Raw genomic sequence first — 27,230 nt, forward strand, 5'->3', positions numbered from 1 at the left:
AACAGATTTATCAAAATAAAAAGTGTTAAACTTAACTGTGGACCTCACGTGGCTAGCAAAATACATCATTATTGTCTTCTTTGTTAGTTTCAAACAAAGAATTCCATGAAATCTAATACCATTGTCTCTACTTTCTCTAACAAAATTTATTATTCTCTCTTACTTAAAATAGAAAAGGATATTATGTAAGTGGAATAATATTTTAGAGAAGAGAAAATAGTAAATTTTGTTGGAAAAGTAGAGATAATGGTGTAAAATTTTGTGGAATTCTTTTGCTGGAGCTAACAACGAAGACAACAATAATGAATTATGTTAGCCACATACAATTCATGATTAGATTAACACACACTTTTTCAATAAATATGTTAGTTTTAGAGTAAAGGACCAAATGTACATCTTTTATTGTTTTAAAAGACAATTTTTTATTTCTTCAAATTCTTAAGATGAGTTCATGTCATAATATTTAAGTCTAAATAAATAATTTATTGTGTAAAATGAAAAATAAAATTCTTACTTAAAAGAATACAATAAAATTCTTATTCTTCATCTTTACACAATAAATTCTTTATTTTACTTTTTATACATTATTATTGTTTGTTTTAATTTGTGAAATAATTTTTTAGTTTATTTGAATTGATTTTTTATATTATATTCAAATCATCATGTTAAAATTTAATTATATCAGTAGTTAATACTTTTTTTTGATTTATTTTTTCATAAATAACATATGACAATTATAAATTATTTGATATGAATAAATTTTAACAAAAAGAATTAATGGTTGTTGAATAGAAAAATTAGTTTATTATCCCGGCTACTATGTTGTTGCTTCTTGTTAACAATAGAAAAATTAATCTAACTTCAATCATTTACGTACTAATTATATTTAATAAAAAAAAATTTGAAATTTTAAAAATGATATTTATAAATTTATATTGTACAAAATAATGAAAAAATTTATTAATTAAAAAGACGGGTAGAAACTTGGAAATTAGGAAAAATACTGTACTTTTAATATCATCCTACAAATAATTATGGTCACATGTAATACTAATTTTTAATAATTGAATTTAAAAATAAAATAAAAATTCACTGACATTAAAAGCATTCCTAATGTCGTCATATTAGAGAATATACAATAAATTATTTATTTTATTTTACGTTAGATTTAAATATTTTGAGATGAACTAATCTTAAAAATTTGAATAAATAAAAAAATAGTCTTTTTAGAACAAATAAAAAAATTCAATTCAATAAAAATGGATTGAGAGCATTTTTAGATCAAAAGATGGATATTTTTAATAAAAGAGTATTTTTAGATTAAAAAAGTAAAAATAAAAGGGATATTTTTGAGTTATTATTTCTAATAGATTAGGGTATTCTTGGCCTTTTTCCGTTTTTATTTAATAATCGGGTTAATTACATAATTTGTCCTTTTCAGCCGTCATCAACTTATCACTGAAGCTTTGAGTTTCACTCTTTATTGTTTGGGCCTAATTTTAGGGTTCTACATTTAACTCCCCTACTGTCGCTGCCGCCGTTGCAACTCGTCCGTCTATCGCTGCCGCTGCTGCTCGTCTGTCTTTGTTCAGGTAAGTTTCATCATTGTGTTGAAGTTTTTATCTTTAGGTTAAATAAATATTTCTCCATTAGTGATTTGATGCCATAAATTCTGTTTCTGCTTTTAGGAGCCATGAATTTTTCAACTTGTATGTATATTCCATGTTGCTCTTAAGGAGAGCATTAAGTTAAATCCTGTGCATGGTTTTATTGAAGCTGTTGTCTAGAAGAAATTGTTAATGGGGAATCTAAAATTTAGGTGAAGTTTGAAGTTTTAAAATCAATTCTGTTCAAGAGTTGCACTTATTTGTGCTTCTTCTTTCCTTGAACTAAAGGTTAACTGAAAAATAGAAATCTCTTGTCATGGCTTTAGAAAGGATTGCACCTTTATGTTTCTTTTTCACTTATCATTGAGATTACTGGAACTAAATTTTGTTCTCGACTATGCTAATCTGGAGCCTGTAGACTTTTTAGGTGGTTTTGTAACTTAAAATTGTTATTTTTTGTTTGATTTTGGTAAACCTTAAATTGTTTGTGCATCGTTTCATTATCTTTTTTGTCCTTTTCTGTCTCTTACCAGCCATGGCACAAGACACAGGCATGTTTACCGTGCATCATACAATTGGAAATGTTTTATGCTGCAAATGTGGTATAAGTATGCAACCAAATGCTGCCAATATGTGTGCCAACTGCTTGAGGTCTGAAATTGACATAACAGAAGGTCTCCAGAAGCATGTTATCATATGCCATTGCCCTGAATGTGATAGCTATTTGCAACCTCCAAGGACTTGGATTAAAGCCCAATTAGAATCAAAGGAGCTATTGACATTCTGTGTGAAGAGATTGAAGAATTTGAATAAAGTCCGTTTAGTGCAGGCAGAGTTCATTTGGACTGAACCTCACTCCAAGAGAATCAAAGTCAAGTTGAAGGTTCAGAAAGAGGTTCTTCACGGAGCTATCCTTGAGCAGGCCTACACAGTTGAGTTTGTTATCCAAGACCAAATGTGTGAAGCTTGTACGAGGGTTCAGGCGAATCCTGATCAGTGGGTGGCTGCAGTACAACTAAGGCAGCACGTTACTCACAGGCGAACTTTCTTCTATTTGGAACAGCTTATTCTTAAGCATGATGCTGCTTCTCGTGCTATAATGATTAAGCAAATGGATCAAGGAATTGATATGTTTTTCTCTAATCGGAGTCATGCTGTAAAATTTGTGGAGTTCATAGGAAAAGTTGTTCCCAGTCGGAGCCGTAATGACAAACAACTAGTATCTCATGATATCAAGAGCAACAATTACCACTATAAGTATACTTTTTCAGTTGAAATTTCCCCAGTTTGTCGTGAGGACTTGATTTGTCTTCCGCCAAAAGTTTCAAATAGTTTGGGGAATCTAGGGCCACTTGTGATTTGCACCAAGGTGAGTAACCACATTGCTTTACTTGACCCATTTACTCTCAGGAACTGTTTTCTGGATGCGGAACAATACTGGAGGGCGTCTTTTAAGTCACTACTTTCTAGTAGGCTGCTTGTGGAATATATTGTTCTAGATGTTGAGGCTGTTTCTTCTGAGGTCAATATTGGTGGATCTAAGTACGCATTGGCAGATGCCCAAGTAGCTCGTATATCTGATTTTGGAAAGAATGACACAATTTTCAACGTACGAACACATCTGGGGCATCTTCTAAATCCTGGGGATTATGCACTTGGGTATGACTTATATGCTACTAATAGTAATGATAGTGAGCTTGATAAGTATAAAGGCTTTGTTCTCCCAGATGTAATACTGGTTAAGAAGAGCTATGAAGAGAAATGGCAGAAGAAGCGTGGGAAGCCTCGTTCATGGAAGCTGAAATCTCTCAATATGGAGATTGATGACAATGTTAAGGGTAGAGATCATGAAGAGAAGATGAACTCTGAGTATGAACAATTCTTAAGAGATTTAGAGGAGAATCCAGATTTGAGGTTCAACATATCTCTTTATCGTAACAAGGAGTATCAGCCATCAGAAATGGCATCTGTGACTGATGGCGATGATGCTCCTTCTGTCCCATTGGAAGAATTGTTAGCTGATCTTGATTTAAGTGAGGCGGAAGATGACAATGATAGCATGAGGGAATGAGTCCAGTGCTCGGACATGTGCTTGCTTTATTGGATACTAAAAATCTTAGATGAATTTCATAGGTGAGACCTGCTGCTGCACCTTTTGCCCTTTTCTGTAGCATTTCCCTGCTGCTGCACCCCTTGCCCGTTTCTACAGTATTACTGTTTTATTACTATGATTTCCGGCTTTTGTGGTTAGTTAATCCTTTGTAAAGCGCAAGGAATCGGCTTTGCTTGGAGTAATTAGGTCCAGAGTCCTGTAGGTGTGATAGTGCTCATACATGTTTCTTCCTGTTATATTCAGAAGAATGCGAACAGTGACAATCGTCTTTTCCTGAGTCTATGTGAAGACCACTGCTTCTCAATAGAAGAATGCATTTTGAATTTTTAAAAGTTCAGTTAGAATACCAGACGACAAGCCATTTTGGAAGAACTGCCATCATACAATTTTTGTTTACTTTTATGGCGTGTAATGACTCAATTATTTATTTTAAAGTCTTTTTGATCATTTTACTTGTGTATTATGTTTTAAAGCTTCACCTCCCTTATGCGTGTGTGTTTTACTTGTGTATTGATGTTCTTCTTGTTGCTAATGTTACTATATCTTTTTTATTTCGTTCGTTCATGTTTCCCAAGTCTTCTTTCGATATAAGTGCGTTATTTCTTTCCAAAACTGTGCTCAATTTCAAATGTGGCAATTCCACTAAAATCTCTTGGTTAGTTGTGAGAAGAACCCTTGTTCTCCTCTTTTGAGTTGCCCTATTCAGTAAGGGTCTATGCTTTGCAAAAATGTATCCCACAGTGGATGGATGTAAGGATGGTTGGTGGCCATTTTCATTTGTTGCATACAAAGACAAGATTGTCATGCGTCCTACGGCTATTGACTTATTATTTTTCAAACTTCATATAACATTTAATTGAATTAGTGCAAACTAATATGTTGGTTGAGCGACTGTATATATTGAAAGAAAAGAAAAAAAAAACGACTCAAACTGAACCAAGCACCAACTCTGTTCTAAGCGGCAGCCATTCTTCAACCTAATAAAATAATAAAGTCAGAAGAACCATTAACACTGTGTTGTCGATCCGTGTAAAGGAACGGTCTCTTTTTTCTTTTTTTTTATGTCAAGAGTACATGGAGTAATTATTTTCTCCACGCTGATGGTTGTAGGCTTTAATGTTAAAACCAATAAAGAATAATGCATGCATACATACAATAATAAGGTAGAATTGCTACAATCCTCACTGAGCATTTCTGCCTCTGCGAGCAATCCTTTGCCCTGCTCCAAATAGCACAGCTTTTCCTATCATACCTGAACGAAGGCCACAAACTACAGCGACTGTTCCTATAGCCACCCATTTCCAGTCAATCCCACCATCTCCTCTTTGGCCTTGAATTTCCACAGCTCTATCTTCTTCAGCAGAAACTTGCTCCAAAGCATCAACACTTTCATCAAGCGAGATCTTTGTAGTGATCCGAGCCATCATAGCACATCTAGAAACTGCTGCCTCTGATTTTCTTGCATTCTGGTATGCTCTGAAGCCGTTGTGCAACTTCTTGACTGTTCCCCACATTCCATGACGAACTCCCAATTTAGCAACATCTTTAGGGATGCCCATATCTTCATAGTGAAGAAGCGTGACTTCACATGCAGATAGCTGTCCATCTCCCTTCTTTGATTCCACTGCAACCATTTCACGAGTACAATGAGTAAATCAACTTATGCAACACGCAACAGGAAATTTGCAAAGTTAGTCCCTTTAAACATCCGTGGGTGATGGCGCTACCTACCCGGCTTAACAATCCAGCTTGAAAAGTACAGGTCCACACGCCTAGGCTTATCACGTCTTTGCAGAGATGGGTATGGTACACTCTGTGGAAGATCATGTTAAAGATGTGAATATGATGCGTGGCTACATGGTTTGAGAAAAATATATAGTTGTCATAACCCAACTAACAAGCCATCATGACAAAGATGTAATATAGGATAACTTAGTCCCAGTACAAATAAGTTAATTTATGAACTTCATGGAATCTAATTAAAGGTTTTAGACACAGCAACTTCACAGGTCATAAAGGTCTGAAAAATGTCAGGTGGAAGCACTAATAAAAATCACTGTATAGACAGAGCAGTCATTTAAAACTTGTTTTTGAAGCATTCAGACAACAATCAAATTCACATGTGGTCCTCTATAGCTCACCTTTGTTACACAGTAATATGTTTTCCCAGATTCCCATATCCTTCTACCGATTATATATTCACGATCACTGCAGAAGAACGGGAACTGTAGCAACAAAAATATATTATGTCAGGCAGAACCTAATGGAAGAAATGCATCGTAAGGAGTTTCTCACAAAAACACTAAGATAGCTTCGATGAGTGAACACACCTTTTTAATCCAGTGGATAATCATAGATCCTGTATGTGGCCATTCCTGCAATATCTTGAAATAACCAAGCATTGGGTCCCATTTCGGCCTAAACTCATCATCCCAGAAGAAATCTCTGACTAAATCAGGAGTTGCATCTTCAAAAACAGTTTTGGTTCGGTAGATTGTTGGGCCCATCTGACAAATAGAATGGTTCTTTTAAAATCACTAAGAGAGAACAGAGAACTTTCAAAGAAAATTTAAATTAATCGTATGGATAAAGAGCCTTTGGTCATAGGCAAAGTCACCTTGCAAATCATGCAATACACCAGCAATTATGGCTTGAGAATTACAGATTAAAAAGATTCAAAGAAGAGAATGGTTTATACTTACTCCAGTAAGTTCAACATCGGATATTCGTATCTAGCTAAAGAGCATAAAAATGATCTGGTTCGCAGAGGATCACAGCAAATGAAAAAATAGAACTCTTTTTCCAACTTACGTATTTTTCCAGTATGTAACTGTAATAGTTCAAATCCATATGAGGATTTGAAAGTAGCAAAAGGAATAAATCAATCAAATATGTAGCCATACAGTTATACAACCAACAAAAACATCAAAATCACGGAGCAATTTAAGCAGAGACACATGTCTCCTCAAGCTAGGTCTATGACGTTATTTTCCCATGTCAAAATAATAATATGAAGTGTTTCCCATATCCCTAAAACATGTCAACCCCCCCACCTCCTTATATTTGGCAAAAAATACTGAAGACATATCCAGCAAGCAAAAATGGATATATTCTGAGGTTGCTAAAATGAGAATCTAAAGTTGTGTCCGCAAGGGACTCATTGCTTAAGAGCAGCGAGTCTGTCACCAGAAACCAATCAGTTCTATGAAACAAGAGAAGTTTTATTACGTATTCATGCTTTTATAAGTTATATGAAAAAGGCAAATTGATATCATGTCATCTACTAAATTATCAGCAGACGGGTTCTACAGTTTGCCCCAAAAACAAGAAACCTTACCTAAGCAACCTGAACCTAAATGGAAATTGAGCCTTTGGATCATTTGGAACATCAAGACATCAAATGGAAATTGAGCTGCTTAAAGAACATGGCTTAGACACGTCATATTAAAGTATCAAACATATAAATAGCTTCAGGCAGATTATGTTGTGCTACGGAAATTCTTAAGTTGTGACATTATTAAAGCTGGACTTAAAGCTTCCAAATACCAGTTCCGTTACGGGTCAAAAAGGAGATAGTAGTTTCTGAGGAATCCTAATCAATCTTAGAACCCATTTGGGTTAAGCTGATTGTAACCATTAACAAACTTTAAATGCTGAAACTGACTTAATAAATACACAGTTGACTTTATAAAAAGACAGTAGCGTGTTTGGATAGGAGTGATGAAATTGATGATAAGTAGTTGATGTATCTGGTAAAAAAATATGTTGATAAGCTGTTCTTTTGCTAAAATGAACAAATAACCTTACAAATTTTTCAAAAAATTTAAATTTTTTAGAGCTATTCTTTTCAAGAAAATGGTGAACGAGATATACTAAGTGAAGAGAAAGTTAGGGTTTTGTTTAGGAAAGGTATTTTGGAAATTAGAAAAATACTCAAGGATGAAATGGTAAATCTGGCCAAGCTAACAGTGCTCATAAGCTGAAAAATCACAAGTTAGGGATGATCAACCTATGATTTTTGGTTGATTTTGGCTTAGAATACTTATAATATTTAACAAACGCATAGATCAGCCCAAAAATGCTTCTAAGTCAATCTAAACAGCTTATAAGCTTAGCCGACACCCTCTCAGCCTTTCAGCTTATGAAGTTTTGTGATGAATGTAGAAGTTAGGATCAAGCAATTCTCAAGAAAAATGGTTCTAAAACCAGAAATGCTGAAGAAAAACCATATCACAATTTAGGTAAACTTGACCTCGGGTTCATGCCGCCAAGCTTGGTATGTGAAGTTTGAAGTAGAGCGGTCCATCATGGTTTGCCATGCCATCTCTCCATCCTTTCCATCTAGTAGATGTAGAAAGTGTTCCAGATCTCTCTCTGTCACAATGTCCTCATTTTCCGATCCAGTAATATGCCTGCAGGAATGGAGTAGATGCTGTCATGTCTCTAAACATATGAAGGGACAAAAATAATCTAAAGGGGTGAAAAATGTGCCAGTAAAGAAAGCTCTATATAGAGTTGATCATTCAACACTCAACACAATTTCTAAGGAGACAGTTAATTAGGTTTATATAATTCTTGTTTAAATCAACCAACTTCTTCCCTAGAACTGTAATAACACAAATACTCTTTCATATCTTGTTCAATACTACAGAAAAAAGGCCAATTCAATGCAGAAGACAAACTTTTAAATTCCGTATATACTTCAGAACCATGATTTGCAGATAAAGACTGTATTTAATGCATCACGAAATTATACTGAACTACTGGTAAATTTGAACAGCTCCATTTCTCGTAAACATTGAACAATGGCAGTTGTCAATTACGATTTCTTCCCAGATTAATTCAATTCCAGGAAACTACTTATTGCATCAAACAACAAAGGAAAGCAAAATATGCTACAGACAAAATGTAATTTATTTGTAACTGAGAAATCCTCTGCAAGTTAACTGATCCAATCGCAGTTGGCACTCAAGTTTGAAACTCGGGGGGAGTATGGGCACCACCCCTCCTCCCTGCTCCCACTTAAATAGCAAGCTTCAGCTGCTGGTGGCAGGGTTCAAACTCATAAAGTATGCCCAACCCACACATAATGTGCTGTGTCTTTCCGCTGAACCAAAACCCTGACAGCCACACCAACACGTGATTCCTAATCTTCATACCAGAACATATCAGGAAAAGTTTGTGCACAATCACGAGTCTCCAACTCTAAACTTCCTCAGGATGTGTTAACAAGATTAGTAAGAAATCTGTGAAGAAGTAGGTATGCATTCAATTAATGGAAAGACGATAGCACAGATCAAAACAAAATCTCATCTGATGAAGGTAATGCTTCTTTGGACCCAGTATCCGGTGAATAAGAAAGCAGACTGACTGGTTGAGGATATTGAGGGAGAGGGATAAGGCAGAGAGATTGACTAGAAACGGATAATTATTGAAGAAATCATGATTGTCGGTTCTGGGCATCTTTCCAGGAGTAAATAGAAAAAGTATTGCAGATGCACATGGACTAGGCAAGAGAATTGCTAAGATCTAGAAACTCAGAGATATGAGTGTAATGATAGTGCTTGCGTCTGGAATTAAAAATTATGGATTTTTTCTGACATTAGTGTATAGCTTCATGATGAATAAATATCCAAATAGCATGCCACAGAACAGTCCCCTGTAAGGATCATATGGGCTGCACCCTCATGAATCAAGAATCAGAGTTCAGTCACAAAGTACTCCCCCAAATTTCCGATTACCCAAACAAATGGCCCTATAAGTCACTGCCATAATTTACATGCATCTCGCAATTAGCACGAGCAGAAGGCAAAGGTGCCGCCCCCAAGTCTTGAGTTTGTAAAATATGAAGCAAATCATTTCCTAAAAATATGACAACCGAAAAGTAAACAACTCAGTTTTTCAGAAAGGTAAACAGTTGTTTAAAACTGCAACGAGGTTTAGTGGGATCTTTAGACTTCTTTTCATAACCATGGTGTCTAGACCCGCTTGCGCGCACCTTGACTAGTTTCATAGGATACCTCCTACCAACACAGGTATTGGGTAACTCTGCCTACCAAGGCTTGGCAGATGAACAGAAATCACCTAGTATTTTTGGAATTTGAATGTGAGACCTCATGGTTCCCAACCCACTTCATTGACCACAAGGCACACCCTTGGGTGCCTGATCTTTGTATCTTTGAGAAAATCCATAATGTCTGTTTTAAACCCTCGGCAGAAGATCAAAAATAGGGAAAAAAACGATTGGTATAACATAAATAAGTAGATAAAAGGAACCAAAGATGTTTGAACAATCACAGTTTATACAATTTGATGAAAGAGAAAGTCTAATAAAACTAGCAATTTTGTATTATCAGAATTACAATATATAAAACTCATAGAGGTAAAGAAATTCTAACTACATAAGAAACAGAAATTTAGTGGCTTATTCCTTCTCTTTTACTACTTTCTAGTATGGTAAACTCCACCCCACAAACACCCACGCCCAGAAATCAACCACTGTCCTTTCCATATTTCTCCCTTGGTGACTCAAAATTTCCAAGCCTCCTGGTTAATGGCGAAGTGCTCTTGCTCCTGAAGCAATCCCATTTGGCAAAGCAAATACTCTTTTCTAACCCCTCAAATAGTAAATCGGCTTCCAATATCAAGAGGTGGAAAAAAGTGGTAAATGAATCTGGGTTAAAATAAGCATCCACATATACCACTTTGTCATAACTACAGTACATTACATCTGATACAATAATAGCTGTACAGAACAATGCACTTAATTTCACTCGTGAACTTGTAACCTTTATTTTGGGTGGGGTGGGGTGGGGGTTGGGCATTATAAGTATGTGTATGAGCTTGACTTGTTATTACCCAATTCAACCACAGAAGTGAACACAAGTCGCAGACCAAACTTATTTAACAATCAGCAAGCACTTGTGCATCAGTTGGAAGGTAGTGACTCAATGTGGATTAGAAGGTAATTATTTTTGTCACATTAATACCACAACTCCCAGCATCATCACAAATTGCAAATATGGACCTCGGTGGCATTTCCACGCAAACGCTTTATTCACGGCACAGATGAGATGAGTTTGTTTTCATTTTTTGTCGATAAATAAAGATGGCACAGGTTTACACGTGAGATTGCAGGGTTTTACATATGGGTAGTTCAATAATTTATAAGGCTCACAACCTTTGGTCTCTAAAGACCTTTCAAAACCAATACCCTAATGAATAAGCATTCAAAAATTCTCTTAGATCCATTTGACCTGGAATGTTCAAATGATTTAAGGAAAACAAAGACTCAAAGTGCTACTAGCAGTATAAGTATAGCACAAAGATCTATAGAATAGGAACTATTGAGTTTGCAGGTGCTCATTCCTTAAGAAGGTGTGAACTCCCATTATTCTAAAGCTCCTTCATAAATTGTCAGTCTCACATAAGCCATTCCTTAACGGGTGAAGTCTCAATATCATAAAGCCCCTTAATGAATATTCTCACATGAGTTGATATAAATCTTCTGCAGTTTTATGACAACTAAACTCAGGAACTTTATTTGAACAACCAACTTCAATAGTAATACTGCTAGGGCATTTGATTAGGGCAAAGCAAATGAAGTGAAAGAATAATAATTTCAATTCATAAACTTTACAACCAAAAAAAAGGAATTAACGCTGAATTCACACTGAAAATTAGATGATTTGATCCTCATTTTCTGAACACCGCCATTTCATTCAAAGAGGATGTTTGAATTGGCTTATTTTAAGTATCTTTTGGCTTTTAAGCTCTTCTTTGTTTTTGGAGGTGTTTGGGAAAGACAAAAAAGTGTTTTTAAGCACTTACTCTTAGGCCAAAAAAGTACAAAAATAAGCCATAAGCCAAAAATTGGGTATGACCAACTTATGACTTTTAGCTTATCAGCTACTTAAAAAAAGCCAATCCAAAGTTTCCAAACACCCCCTAAACAATAAAAAAGCCGAGCACAGATCCTGATCTTACAGATAAAAACTACATATAGTTGAATGAAACTAAGCTCCTTTCTAGGGAGAGTTTAGAAATTAGAATTACCTTCAGTCTGATGATTGTATTGTTTTTTTCATGGAAGTCTGATGATTGTATCATTTGCATTATTGCGTGTCAAAATTAAAGCTCAGAAGCAAGAAGAATCAGATTAAGCAGAATTTTTTTATGAAACGGTAACTACAAAACAATATCCACCTTTGACCAACAATACCATACGTGTTGTCTATACCAACTTATGTGACCTGCATTCAAGTTTGTGACATACCAAAATATCCATCACACTTTGAAATAAAATACATAAGATACAACTTTCACAACTTTCAAAGTTCAAATTCAAAGCACTGCACTGCACTTTCTTCAAATTCAAGTTCATTTTTTTAAAAATACATTGCTTTCTTTCAATCATCCTAATATAGTAACTGCACGTAGGTGGCCCAGAAACACTTGCAGTACAATGTACAGGCAGATTATAAAGTGTTGTAAAGCACTGTAATCAGCTATGATCAGATCAAATACAATGCAGAAACTTCATTGGGCCTTTGTGTTCTTCTTCAACAGCAAACATAGACACACCATAACCGATCCCCAGATTTGATTCTGTACTAGAGAACTTTTTCCATCTACTCCCAAGTGTAAATGCACACTAACCGATGACCTACTATTCCCATTAAATAGGAAAAACTATAGCTGGTCGAATCCAATTACTTTACAAGCAACAGCATAGACCGTTCAAAGAGCATTGAAACAGTAAACTTGTAGTCAATAAATGAAGCCGAAATTTCACAGAAAAAAGAAAAGCACAATAAACAAGTTTGTTTGCCTTCATTTATAACGAATAAAACAAAATATAGCAATCAATCTTAGTTTCAATATCAGATATGCAAGTATCCCTAAAATTCCTAGCGTTTTGCACGAAAACACATTTACATCCAACTCAAATCGAAACCCTAGAAATAAAAACATGCATATGTTAGAAAATGAGATCAAGTTAACAACATACCTGATTATGGAATCATCGTTCCTTTGCGCAAAAGAAACCGAACCCAGACCCGGACCCGAAACCACTGAAGACGATCCAAATTCATCCGCCGACACAGAACCCGAATCCGCTGCCGCCGGCGCCGAAGGCTTACGTGTACTCCCCTGGAAATTAAACCAGAGTTTCCTACCAACCGAGAAGGCCGAAAGAGCAGTAAAGGCTAACCAGAGTCGGCGAGCACCAAACCCGGGAGGAACGGTCCAAACAAAGCGGTTGATTTTAGACCGGAGTCCTAAAAATACAAGGCCGGTCCAACGAGGTCGCCAAGACCAGCCGATCAACAATCCGATCATGATGGCAACCCAAATCGGTACAACGCAAACCAAAATGTCGACGAATGTTTCCATTATAGCTGGCCTGTTTATCAATTCAACAAACCCAACCCACCTCTCCACCTCCATTTTTGATACTATAAATTTGAACAAGAATTTGTTTCTTACAGAATTGAAGAGGTAGTTGGAGATTGCATTGGAGTGAATCTACATAGATTTTTGCAGATTGAAGAGCTAAATTTTGTACAAGAGGAAGAAGAAGAAGAAAGCAACAAAACAAAAATTAAAAAGAGGGAGAATATAGAAACCGATACTATTTGTACTGTACGGAAATACACGTGGCAAGATCTGAACTCTCAGATAAACTGGATAATAGCGCGTGCGATTACGCCGAAGCTTCGGGAAAAACACATGCAATATTTAACCTAACAACTACACAGATAAAAACATATTAAAAAATAACAGAAATTAAGCAAAAAATCTCATAAAAGCAAAATAATTACTCTCTATGTCCTAATTTATGTGACTTATTTTCTTTTTTAGTCAGTAAAAAAAAAAACACACATTTTTATATTAAGTAACAATTTAACTATAAAATGTCTATTTTATCCTTAATGAAATGATTTACAGTCACATAAATTTCTATCATTCATTTTGGACCACAAGTTTTAAAAGTCTTCCTTTTTTTTTCTTAAACTCCGTTTCGAATCAAACTATCTCACATAAAATGGGACGGAGGGAGTACTAACATATATCTCTTTATATTCATACCCACTAAATAATTACACTATATATCCCTAACTAATTTTGATTAACTGATACTAAATAAGTATCATATACTTTATTGGGTATCATTAATTTCGCTTCACTGATATTAAATAAGTACTCCCTCCGTTTAAAAAAGAATGGTCTAGTTTGACTTGACACGGAGTTTAAGAAAATAAATAAGACTTTTGAATCTTGTAGTCCTAAATTAAAGTAATGTCAAATATACAAAATTGTCATTTAATCTTGTGACTTTAAACATGCCACATGGAAAACTGAAATTAAAATGTTATCAAAAAAAGAAAGAGGTAATTATTTTTTAAGCTGACTAAAAAGGAAATGAGACCATTCTTTTTTAAATGGAAGGAGTATCATATATTGTATTGATATCATTAAGGGAGATAAGTTCGCTTAATTGATACTAAATCAGTATATATATATACACTCTTATAATATCACTGACTGATGGGTAATTTCAAAACAAGAAACCTTAATGATACTATAAAAATATACTACAGTCTTATATTATCATTAACTAATGAGTAATTTTTCAATAAGAAATCTTAATGATACCACAACAAGATACGTATACTCTTATAATATTATTGACTAATGAGTAATTTCTGAACAAGAAATTTTAATAATACCAATTCAGCGTGTATCAATTAAGAGAAATTATCAACTTTAATAATATCAATACAATATACGATACTGTTTAAATATCAATCAATGAAGATCATAACATAACGGGATAAGGGTTTGAAAAATACCCCAACTTTGGTCGAATTTGCTGTTGCGATACTAAACTTTCATAAGGACCTATTACCTCCCTAGATTATTTAATATCGTATTTTTTACCCCTGAACTATTTAATAGTGTATTTTAAAGATATATATGTGCCACGTGGACAAATTACTATTTATAATTTTGCATTATTTTTTATGTCCACGTGGGCAAATATATATGTTTAAAATACGGTATTAAATAGTCTAGGAAGGTAATAGGTCCTCATGAAAGTTTAATATCGCAACAACAAATTCGATCAAAGTTAAAATATTTTTCAGACCCTTATCCCTAACATAACAGTTAATAAAGTAAGTGTAAAACCTACCAAGAAAAGGAAATAACACCATTAAACACAAAATGTTAAGGAGTTTCTCTTATATTTTGGAACTTAGTGAAGAAGATGCTTTTTTGCTCGGAGTATATTCGGTCGATCAAATATTTGCTAACATTTTTTGAATAAAAATTGTTTCTCACCGACAGTAAAATCGTGACGAACTAATAAATTTAAAATATAAAAAAAATAATATATGATTTTTTTTTTTTAAAATAACATCTCTTATACATAAATAAAAAATTAAAATATTCTTCGCTCCAGCTAACCCCGCTCAAATACTATTTTTAATGGCAATTTTATTTTATATTTATATTTTTTTAATTGATGTATTAAAATCTTATTTACTTGCACTTAAGGTCTTAGTTTTAACTACTCAAGTTTCAGTTATTAAGCTCGTTTTTTATGTTGGAATTTTAGTTATAAATTTTTTAATTATTAAGTGAAATTTTGTTTTATGTTTTCAATCAATATTAAATAGGTCTAAATAGATTTTGAATAATTAAGATTCGTAACATTTGACATCATTAAAATATTTATTTAAAAATTTCTTCAAAATGATGGTTCATCAATTTCATTCATTCACAAACAACAATAATTTTTATAGTCAATCATTATAAATAGTTATCACTATATCACTAGTCATCATTTACAATCATTATTACAATAATCACCAATCAACACAATTAATCACCGCACTATATATTGTCAACCACTATCATTAGTTTATCATTATCATCTTCCACAACTATCAAATGCCACCGCTGTTATAAGATCAACTTTTTATCAGGGGCAACACCCCTTCGCCGGAAAATTAAGAGGTCAAATTTTGGTTTAATAAATATATATAAAAGTATTGACATCCCTTGACACAAGTGAGAGATTTAGTCTAGTGATTAAGGGATTGCAAAAGTTCCTTAGAGTTGTGTATTCAAGTCTTGTGGCCTCATAATTATATTTTTTAATTTTCTTACTATAACCATTGACACCGGTTTATGAGAATCTTGGGTCCGTCATTACTTTTTATGATACGACTTCATGCATCTCAATTTTTATAAAAAATTAATCACCCGCACCCCCAAACCAACCTTAAACAACAAATATTTGCTCTAACCTCATACTCTACGGGGTCGTTTGGTTTGAATACAAGTTATGATGAGATTAGTTATGATGGGATAAGTTATGATGGGATAAGTTATACTGGAATAAGTTAGGATGAGATAAGTTATGCTGGGATTATTTCTTATTGACCGTTTGGTTGGTTGCTTTCAATACAATATGCATTACATAAATTCTAAGAATAAGTTGTTTGTTTACGAAAATACCTTTCAATTTATTTAGTTTTTTTTTTATATATATTTTCTTTTCAAGCCATAGTTATTTATTCTTAAAAATATTTTTTTGTCTTATTTAGCTTAAATATTTTTGTGTGTGCATTTCCATAATTGTACCAAATGTATTTAAGAATAAATTTTTCATCTAAATTTGTTAAAGTACAAAATGATTTATTATTTATGTTACTTCATTTAAACACGTATCATTCTTAAATTGTAAAATACTAAAGTTATCTTCATTTTTAAATCATCTTTCATGTTACTATTTCCTTAAAAATTTATGTGAACTAACAATAGAATTCTTCCTGAAATTAGCGTACATGAGATGAAAAGAAGATAACAAAAAAATATAAAAAATAGACAAAAGATCTAGCTAAAAAGAATACCAATATAAATTAATTTTAGAGAAAACTGCACGGGAAGCTTGTATTCAGTACCGTAGCATTTCGTTTTATCTCTCATTTTAATTGATATATAAAATATAAATTTTCAAGTGGCTAAAAGAATATACAATTAAAAATATGTAATTCGATAGTAAGGAAATTAAATTAAAATATAAATAAACATAAGAATTACTGAATTAGTCATATAAATTCATAAATAAAATTATATTTATATAGTGTAATTTTTTTAAAAAATATGAAGAATTATTATAATAAAAATAAGGAGTAGTGAAGGTCATAACTATTATTATACATGATATTTAAAATAATATATGATTTTACATGGATATAAAAAGTGAGGTACAGAAAGAGTTTAAAGAGACACTTTTGTCATTTTTTCTATCTTATATTGGGATAAGTTATCCCGGTATTACTATTCCACCCAAAGATAAGGATAACTTATCACAAGACTAATTATTAATCCTGTGATAAGTTATCCCATGATGTACAACCAAACAAAGGATTAAAGGATGCTCAAAATTTATCTCGAGATTAACTCCCTTTATCCATCACACCAAACGACCCCTACATATATAGTCGTATGAAAAGTATCCCAATTTTAAAGAAGTAAAACAACAAAGGCTAATAATGTGAGGATGAAAACATAGTGCAAAATGTATATCATATATTACTCCTTCCGTCCCAAATAATGTGATACTTTTTAGATTTCGAGATTAAAACAAGTCTATCTTTGATTGTAATTTTTTCATATATCTTTTAATTATTTTGAATTGTCAATTATTGTGACTTATAGTACTTTTTACGTAGTTTACAAATATATAAATTTCATTTCAAAAAAATTGAAGATCCCTCGCGCAAATTTTCGATCAAACTTAAACTGTTTGACTCTCAGAAAACGAAAAGTGTCACACAAATTGGGACATAAAGAGTATTGTATTTCACACATATATATAAAACCTCAAAAGTTCATTTTCTGTGTTCCATACATCTTTATCTGTACCAAACTACCATTATATTCTCTTAGGGCTCGTTTGGTGTGAGGGATTAGAAATAATAGTGATGGGATAAGGAAATAGTGATGGGATAAAAAAAAAATTATGTTGTTTGGTTGGCAAGTCCGGGATAACTTATCCCGGGATTAATAATTAGTACCGGGATAAGTTATCCCTCCCCATGGGTGGTATAGTAATCCCGGGATAACTTATCCCGAGATAGAATAGGTAAATGACAAATATGTCCCTTTAAATCCTTTTTATATATCATTTTTTACATTTATGTATATTTACATTTTTTTTAATACCATGTATAATAATATTTACTACTCCTTATTTTTATGATAATTATACATATTTTTCTATTAAAAAATTATACTATATAAATATAATTTTTATTTATGAATTTATTTGACTAATTCTTATGTTTATTTTATTTTGATTTCTCATAAATTTTCTTCTCTTTAATAAACTTAAGAGGAAAGTTCTATTTTTAAGCTAAATAAGAAAAAAGTTATATTTTTAAATACACATGGTACTTATCATGGGAATACATAAACAAAAATATTTAAGTTAAAAAAAATAAAAGTTTTATTTTAAAAAATGAATAACTAAAGCTCACAAAGAAAAATTTAAAAAGTTTAAATAAAGTGAAGGGTAATTTTGTAAACAAACAACTTGTTCTTAAAATTTATCAATATATATTATTTTGAATATAACAAACCAAACACTCAATAAGAAATAATCCCAGGACAACTTATCCCATCATAACTAATCCCAACATAACTTATCCCAACATAACTTATCCCATCATAACTCATATTCAAACCAAACGACCCCTTATTATATAAGAGGGAGTTTATGATGGGACATTGTGATGTCCAATCATAAACTCCTTATATAATATATAATATATAATATAATAAATCATTTTTTCTACTATATAATATATATTTATTTTTCTACTATAAGGGAGTTTATATAATATATAATAATATAATATAATAAATCATTTACAAATGACTTAAAATATTTCATATTTAAAGGATATATAATAAAATAGGTTCACTCTCAAAATTCTATCCGGGTCACATATATTGGGACAGAAAAAATAACATATATCATTTTAAAATTACCAAAAAAATATTATAAATAATAATAATTAACAACTTAAAATATCTTAAAGACATTTTAAAAGGGTTAATTTTGTAATTGTAATTCTACTATTATATAAGAGGGAGTTTATCATGAGACATTCTATGTGTCCCATCATAAACTCCCTATATAATATATAATATAATAAATCATTTTTTCTACTATATAATATATATAATATATATTTATTTTTCTACTATATAATAAAAGGGAGTTTATATAATATATAATATCATAATAAAACCCCTTTTATTATATAGTAGAAATAAATATAATATATAATAATATAATATAATAAATCATTTACAACTGACTTAAAATATTTTATATTTAAAAGATATATAATAAAATAGGTTGACTCTCAAAATTTTATCCGGGTCACATATATTGGGACAGAAAAAATAACATATATCATTTCAAAATTACCAAAAAAGTATTATAAATAAGAATAATTAACAACTTAAAATATCTGAAAGACATTTTAAAAGGGTTAATTTTGTAAGTTTATCCATATCACATAAATTAGGACAAAGTGACCAGCAATGTAAGTTATTTGAAAGTTACATAAAAATATTATAAATCACAATAATTAATAACTTAGAACATTTTTTTTTAAAATGCAAATTTGGATGACTCTTCAAATTTCATTTGTGTCACATAAATTGAGACAACAAAAATAACATATATTGCGTCCATTTTAATTTATTTGTCTTAATTTTTTTTTATATTTAAAAATTGCGTAAAAATACTATAAATCATGATAATTGACAAGATAAAATATTTCAAAAATAAATACATATAAAAAAATTCGATTAATTCTTGAAATTAATCTATCGTTAAAAATTATGTATAAAATACAATAAATCGTGATTTTGACCACTTAAAATATTTGTTAAAAAAACAGAAAAAATAAATTGACTGATTGTTAAAATTAATCTATCAATGTCACATAAAATGAGACAAAAGTAGTAATATGTATTGTTTAATGTGAAATTATTGAAAACTATGTAAAATGCATTATAAATGTTAACAATTAACAACATTTGATTGAATCTTGAAATTTTATCAATGCTACATATATTCAGACAAGTGGAGTAATATATATTAAGTATTTAAAAATTACGTACAACCATACTGCTTTCTGTAGGCTTCAAATTATCGTGGTCATTTTTTAGGCTGATACAAGTTTTGTACTTTTTTTTTAATATTATAAATCGCAATAATTAATAATTTAAAATATATTAAAAATTTAGTTGGTTTCGGGAATTTTATTTATACTATATAAAATGGGACAAAGGAAGCAACATATATCATTTACAAATGACTTAAAAAGCATTAAAAATTACAATAATTACCAATTTAAAATATTTAAAAGCTATATAATAAAATAAGTTCACTCTCAGAATTCTTTCAGGCTCACATATATTAGGACAGAAAAAATAACACATATCATTTTAAAATTACCAAAAAAGTATTATAAATAATAATAATTAACAACTTAAAATATCTGAAAGACATTTTAAAAGGGTTAATTTTGTAATTTTATCCATATCACATAAATTAGGACAAAGTGACCAGTAATGTTGGTTATTTGAAAGTTACATCAAAATATTATAAATCACAATAATTAATAACTTAAAACATTTTTTTAAAAAAAATTAAAATTTGGATGACTCTCCAAATTTTATTTGTGTGACATAAATTGAGACAACAAAAATAACATATATTGGGTCCATTTTAATTTATTTGTCTTATTTTTTTTGGGTTTTTTATATTTAAAAAATGCGTAAAAATATTATAAATTATGATAATTGACAACATAAAATATGTTTTGAAAAAAAATACAAAAATTTCCACTCATTCTTTAAGTAAATCTATCGTAAAAATACTATAAATCATGATAATTGACAACATAAAATATTTCAAAAATGTTGTATGTGGATAGTCTTATTGTGCCTTGAATAACGTCAAATAAAGTACAAGTTTGTGATAAAAAAACTTATTCCTTTATCCACGCAAACAATCGCTTCAAAATCTCCGTTATTAGCCCCAAAACATACCATTTATATTATTGGGCCCGTGCCCGTTCATAGCACGGGCAACATTACCTAGTATATATATATATAGCACATTTGAGTCTGAATATGATCACTCATATGTCATTCATTGTTTATGTAGACATGTATTGTTTCGAAAGCTAAGACAATATATCATGAAAGTTAAGTAAGAAAAATATACTAACGACTTTAATGCTCTTTTATGTGTTTATGTTCGTTACTTACAAATATACTCCAAAACTTAGAAGAAGTATCCTTTAAATTTAGCGGGATTTACATTCTCCATAAGTACTTATGGACGTATATATTTGTAAAACCATACAAACATCGGATTTAGGTATCATAGATTACTATTACGAAATTTCCTAACACCCGTATGCCCAAATTAAAGCTTAAGTGAGGACTTAATAGTTAGCAAAAAATAAAAAATAAAAATAGCATTTTAGCTTCTCTGTTTCTTAAAACAATATGTCCAATGTAAAGTAACGAATCTATATTAGCAGTACAAATTCAATTATAACTTTGGAATAATTTGATTTATAACTTTATTCACGTGCCACACATCATTGCTGATATAAGATACAAATAAAGAAAAAAAGGAAAAGGTGAAAAGTTAAGTCAAAGCTTTTTAGTTTTAATTGTTGAGACGCAACAAAAATTCTCTTTCAAGCTTCCAAATATACTTTTCTCATTTTTTTTAAAAATCACTTTAAATGCTTCTTCTTTTTTCCCTTTTTACCCCTCAGATTTTGCATTATTAAGTATACTAGTATACGTACCCGTGCGATGCACGGATAATGAGAAAATACTATTTCTAATTAATTTAGATTGTAATACCTTATTTGTGTTTGTTAAATCACTAGTTACAGTAGCCCGTGCTAGCACGGGCCCAACATATATTTTTATTTTTTAATTTAATTTATGTGACATTAATAAAATTTTAACGGTCAAACAATTTTTTTTTATGTTTTTTAAATTTTAAGTTGTTGATTATTGTGGTTAATAATACTTTATATGTAATTTTCAATATTCTCTTTGTCCCAATTTATGTGTCATTGATAGAATTTTGAAAGTCAAGCAAATTTTGCATATGTCTTTTAGATTTTGAAGTTATTTAATTATTATGAGTTATAGTACATTTTACGTATATGCTACTTTTTCTATCCCAAACTATGTGACATTAGTAGAATTTTGAGAGTTGATCAAATTTTTTGTATGTCCTTTAAATTTTGAAGTTGCTAATTATTGTGTGATTTGTAGTACGTTTCATGTTATTTCAAATAATATATGTTATTTCCTCTATCCTAATTTATATGGCACTAATAGATTTTGAGCTTCAACCAAATTTTATAGATGTCTTTATAATATGTTAGGGTTTAATTACCTCTTTTTAATTTTTAATCTATTAATATGCTTTCTTCACAATTATCAGTAGAGCTACCTTTCAGTGTTGATGGTTTAGCAACATACCCTTAAAAGAACAGACCAACGAAAGCTTCCTCTTATTGCTTACTGTGCGTATTATTAAGTAAAAAATATTCTAATTAATTCTACTAAAGATTCACTAATTGAATGCTGAGAGAAATTAATTAATGTGAGAAAAGTACTGAAAGAAATACTTAATCCTACTCCATCCGTCCAATAATTATTGTCTATTATACTATTTTGGAATGTCCTACAATACTTGTCCACTTTATGAAATCAATGGATAGTTTACCCCTTATCATTAATTATAGTCATTTTTCAATTATATTTTTTAATACATTATATTTATTATATTTAAAGAATGATAAGTAATATTACTCTTTTATTTATAATTTCTTAAAAAATGTATAAAGTCAATACTGGAGAAATATTATTGGAGAGAGAATAATTGATATCAGTCACCAAAGCAATACAACTAAGTAGTAATAAATGGGGCCCATGTTTTCAGAAAGTTGTGCGAATTATTTGTAGTTTTAAGGGGACAAATTAGTCCAATAGATTAAAAAAATGAAATGCAGTTGCACTACTCCTTTAACTAACCAATTGAATTACATTTTTCATGTGAAATTTACAAAAGTAACATCTGAGGATTTTTTTATCAATTCCCATAAACGGGAAGCTCGTCACATTCACTCTTATTAATAGTAGTAATATAATAATTTTCAAAGTTAAATTAGATTGTATTAATTTGATATTTTAAACAAAAAATTTAAATATGTAAAAGATATACAAAAAGTACTATAAATTGTAATTTTTTGCATATGAATATGATGAAAAAACACATTGTAAAATATTAGTTAAAATTCTTATAGTTTGACTCTAAAAAAGAAATCATAACAATTAAAAGTGTATAGAGAGAGTAATAAATAGGTAATTAAATTTCAAGAAGTTTAAAATAAAAGGTTGAAAAAAAGAATAAGATAGACAACATATATTGAAAATTGAAAACATATAAATAATAAATGGGCCCAAATGAGGTCTAACTTTTCGGTTAATAAAGTAGTATGTAATATATTAATGGTGTTAAATTGTCCAATAATATAAATTTTAAAGGTACAACCATAAAAGAAGAATGTACAACACTATCTAAGCACATATCATCCAACACTTGTCATGTGCTAAGTAATAGATATTCCCACTTATTATATATATAGTAATATATATAGTCAAAGACTCAAAGTAACTTATACAAAAAAAGAAAGTTCACTTAGAAGTGTTTTGAACCAATTCATTTTTGGGCTTTATTCAGCAAATGGACCACTTTTAGCCTCACACACACTCAAGTTGTCTCTCTTTTCTTTTGACTCAAGCATAATTACAGAAAAAAGTATTTGTATCGGTGTTTACGTCAAGTTAATTAATCTATCGCTATATTAACAATGATTTTTAACGGTAATTAATTAATAACAATAGTTTAATTATCGCTAAATATGTAATTTTAGTAGAAATTATCACTCTTTTTAAATGTCTCTAAGGCTTATAACGACACTGAATCTAACGATAATTAACTAATGCCGGTAAAAACTTTAATGCTCTTTAATTTTTATTGTCATGAAAAACTATTTTCGTTATAGTGTTACTTCATTAAATCATTTATACCTATAAATTATAATTATAAGTTGCATTGATTTAGTATAAACATTTGATAAAATCAGATAAGTATTTACCATAAATTAGATAGACCGTCTTTCTTATACAAAAAAAATAAATCAGAAAATTCGACAACATATACATCATTATAAAGTAAAGTTACATATGCTTGAGTAGCACCATCCATCATTCACGTTGATTTGATTTGAGCTAACTTTTTCTTGTAAATCAACAGTACACTAATGGGATATTTTGTCCTTTTTTCTTCATACTGATTACCATATCGATTCATCTGCCCCATTTTGCCACTATAATGCATGTTATGTATAAATAATCAATCATTACGGAATACTTATATATTCTTATAATCTAATTATTATTTGGGATAGACAAACAGTTAGAGCAAATCAATCTTTATTTATTGATTGTGGAGACAAATTCACTGGTACCGAGTACTATGTGTTACACAAATTTGTTGAATAATGGTAAGTGGTGGTGGATCCAAAATTTATTGGTTTTGCATGTGGTACGTAGTCTAAATGGAGAAACGAGTCAGTATATTCAATTTTGGGTTATAATTATCTTAAGATATATATAACTCTCGGTAGTAAGCATGATATCAAGAACTAAAAAATAGAATCAACATAGGTTATGGTGCAATGATGAGATTGCTTCATCCTTAATTAGAGGTCTCAGAGCTTCAATACGGCTCCAGACCGCACAGGGAAAATAAAAAAAAAAATCTAAAATTAGAGCTACGAGCTACTATATAACCATTTAATTTGCCACGACAATTTATTTATACAACATGAATTAAATAACCACGTGATTATATGATTAAGTGTAAAAACAAAAAACAAATTCCTTTACATTATTTGTGGAAAAGTTAATTAAGCTCATTTAAATTAACTAAATACATAATTTATTTTTATCTATTTTTTAAATATTTGAAAAAATTACAAAAATCTCTATTCTCTCCTATATATTGTCACGACCCAGGGGTACACCCTAGATGTAACATGGCGTACTTGACCCCGAATGGGTCTCATACAAGCCCTTAGCATATCATAACATAAGGTAATAGAAAAGTACGAAAATTTTAAAAACTTTTATCCATACAATCGAAGTCTTTTTCATAAAAGCAGCGGAAGTCTTTACCACACTTTTGTCTCAAACTATCTAATACAACTTTAGAATAAAACTCTTGGGACATAGCCCATACAATAGTCTCAACATGAAAATAAAAGACATAAAGGAAATAGTGGATTTTGTCCTCGAAGTTATGAGGACTCACCAAAATCTTCAACTCCTTTGCTCCTTAGAAACCCATCTCCAAGAATAGAACTCAATCTCCAAAACCCTACATTTGATTAGAATGTAGACAAAGTATGCGTTAGTACACAATGTACTAAATATGTTAGCTAGCATAATCATAAGAGCATAAGACAAGGGTTAGTCAATATAAACTATAAGCATAAGAGACAATATCATAATCATAAGCAAAGTTTCCAACATAAGCATCATATAAGCATTATTTCACTCTTAGTCATTTGTACCATAATGGGACTATTCTCAAGTAACCTCCAAAGCATACTTGTGCAATGTATGAATAGCATCCCAAAATACCATCCAAGCTAAGCACCTCTTTTTGGTTATCTTAATCATAGTCTATATGCATAGTCAAGACCTAGGCTTCATGTACTAAGAGCACTATACTTCTAAGTAACCTCAAGCACACTTGTGCAATGCCTGAAGGGCATCCCATATACCATTCACACTAAGGCATAACCATGAAGTCACCATATGCATACTTACTACTCATTGGTCTCATTCTTAGCTTACTTCATAACTAAGGGAATCTCTCACCTTTAGTAAATCATAACATAACAAGGAAGGCAACTATAGCACAATCCTATCTAAGCATACATCATATAAGAGAAACACTTGATGAGTCACCTTAAGGCAAGCTTGTGCCATGCATGAACAAGACCCCATAATCCTACCCATGCTAAACTAGACACTTTAGGTTCATCATTCATGTTTATCATCTCTTAACATTATAAAGACAAGGGGAATCACCTCTTAGTCATGCATGTATTAGAGGGGCCTATAAAGCTACAATCCAAACTAGTCATGCTCATGTTCATAAATGCAAGGGGGAGTCACCTCAAGGCATACATGTTTAGTTCATCATGAAGGACAAATGGAGTCACCTCAAGCCACACATGTCATGGAATCATAAAGACAAGGGTATTCAACTCTAGTCATACATACTAATGAATTATAAAGACAAGGAGAGTCACCTATAGTCATACATATTAATTAGTCATAGGTATTCACCTACATGTTCATTTTAATAGGATTTAGGTATTCGTGAAGCGACCCTTTTTAAAGAGACTTAACTTATACTTGCGACACTAAAAAACGATTAACGAGAACATACTGATTATAATCTAGTAGAGGGATTAGATGCATAATGACCTCCGAAGAGTAATTTAAGCAAATAACCGACGAGTTTTTCATGTATATATATTATCCTCACACTCAAGGATGAAATAATAAGAATATTACAAGCTTTCGAGTACCGAAATCAGCCTGCTCTTGCTTCACACAAACATTTGAAAGTAATAGTAGATTTAGGATACAAGACTTGGGTTTACACACCCCAAAAAGAACAAAACATATAACCATATTTATATTACAACTCATGGTGACATGATCAAATCAGCCTTCAAAATCCCATGTAAATATACAACACATAGAATATGTACAAGTCCCAAGGTTTATACAAAATATAGATGCCTATATGCAAATGTGATCTTCCTTAAGGCTCTCAAAACATCCATCTCCAATAGCCAGCTTCAAGCATCATCTCGAACAACCCCTACGATAGAAACAACTATCGCTAAGAATAGAGCTTAGTGGTGTAAAAACTAAAGGTTTGGAGCCCTCAAATTCAGCAAGTTATCATTCTCAAGTCAAGGGCAGCATAATTGAACATAATAAATAAATCAAGTAAACAATATATAAATAGTATCAAGTTTTATATTTAAAGATCTAAATGTCAAGAATGCTCATAACAAAGTTTTCCAAGAGATTTAACAACAAGGCTCGCCCAATATATACATCATGTTGTCACTCCAAGCACAAACAGGTATCAAGAAGGGTCAAAACCCAATAATCAAGAGAACCAAGAACCATATTAAAAATGACTTTCTAGTTCGTACTTAAAATGGACAACTTCCATTCTTAAGACGGACTAAAAATCCAGAGTCAAGATGGTAAATGAT

At 31.1% G+C, this 27,230-nt stretch overlaps 2 protein-coding genes across 2 annotated transcripts; one reads left to right on the top strand and one right to left on the bottom strand.

The window, feature by feature from the left end:
* Positions 1–2,127: 2,127 nt before the first annotated feature.
* LOC125838176 (uncharacterized) lies at positions 2,128–4,029 on the top strand. Its single transcript, XM_049517249.1, has one exon. It carries the CDS (start codon positions 2,143–2,145, stop codon positions 3,676–3,678), a length of 1,536 nt encoding a protein of 511 aa, XP_049373206.1. The 5' UTR covers positions 2,128–2,142; the 3' UTR covers positions 3,679–4,029.
* Positions 4,030–4,737: 708 nt separating this feature from the next.
* On the bottom strand, positions 4,738–13,280 carry LOC125838117 (uncharacterized). Its single transcript, XM_049517171.1, has 6 exons — positions 12,731–13,280; positions 7,973–8,132; positions 6,051–6,227; positions 5,862–5,945; positions 5,452–5,533; positions 4,738–5,344 (listed from the first exon to the last, which is right to left on the bottom strand). The coding sequence occupies exons 1-6, from the start codon at positions 13,168–13,170 to the stop codon at positions 4,902–4,904; spliced, it is 1,386 nt and encodes a 461-aa protein (XP_049373128.1). The 5' UTR covers positions 13,171–13,280; the 3' UTR covers positions 4,738–4,901.
* Between the last annotated feature and the right edge of the window lie 13,950 nt (positions 13,281–27,230).

This window comes from Solanum verrucosum, unplaced genomic scaffold, assembly GCF_900185275.1.
Source record: "Solanum verrucosum unplaced genomic scaffold, falcon-dt-bn FXZP01000079.1, whole genome shotgun sequence".
In the NCBI taxonomy this organism is placed as follows: Eukaryota; Viridiplantae; Streptophyta; class Magnoliopsida; order Solanales; family Solanaceae; genus Solanum; species Solanum verrucosum.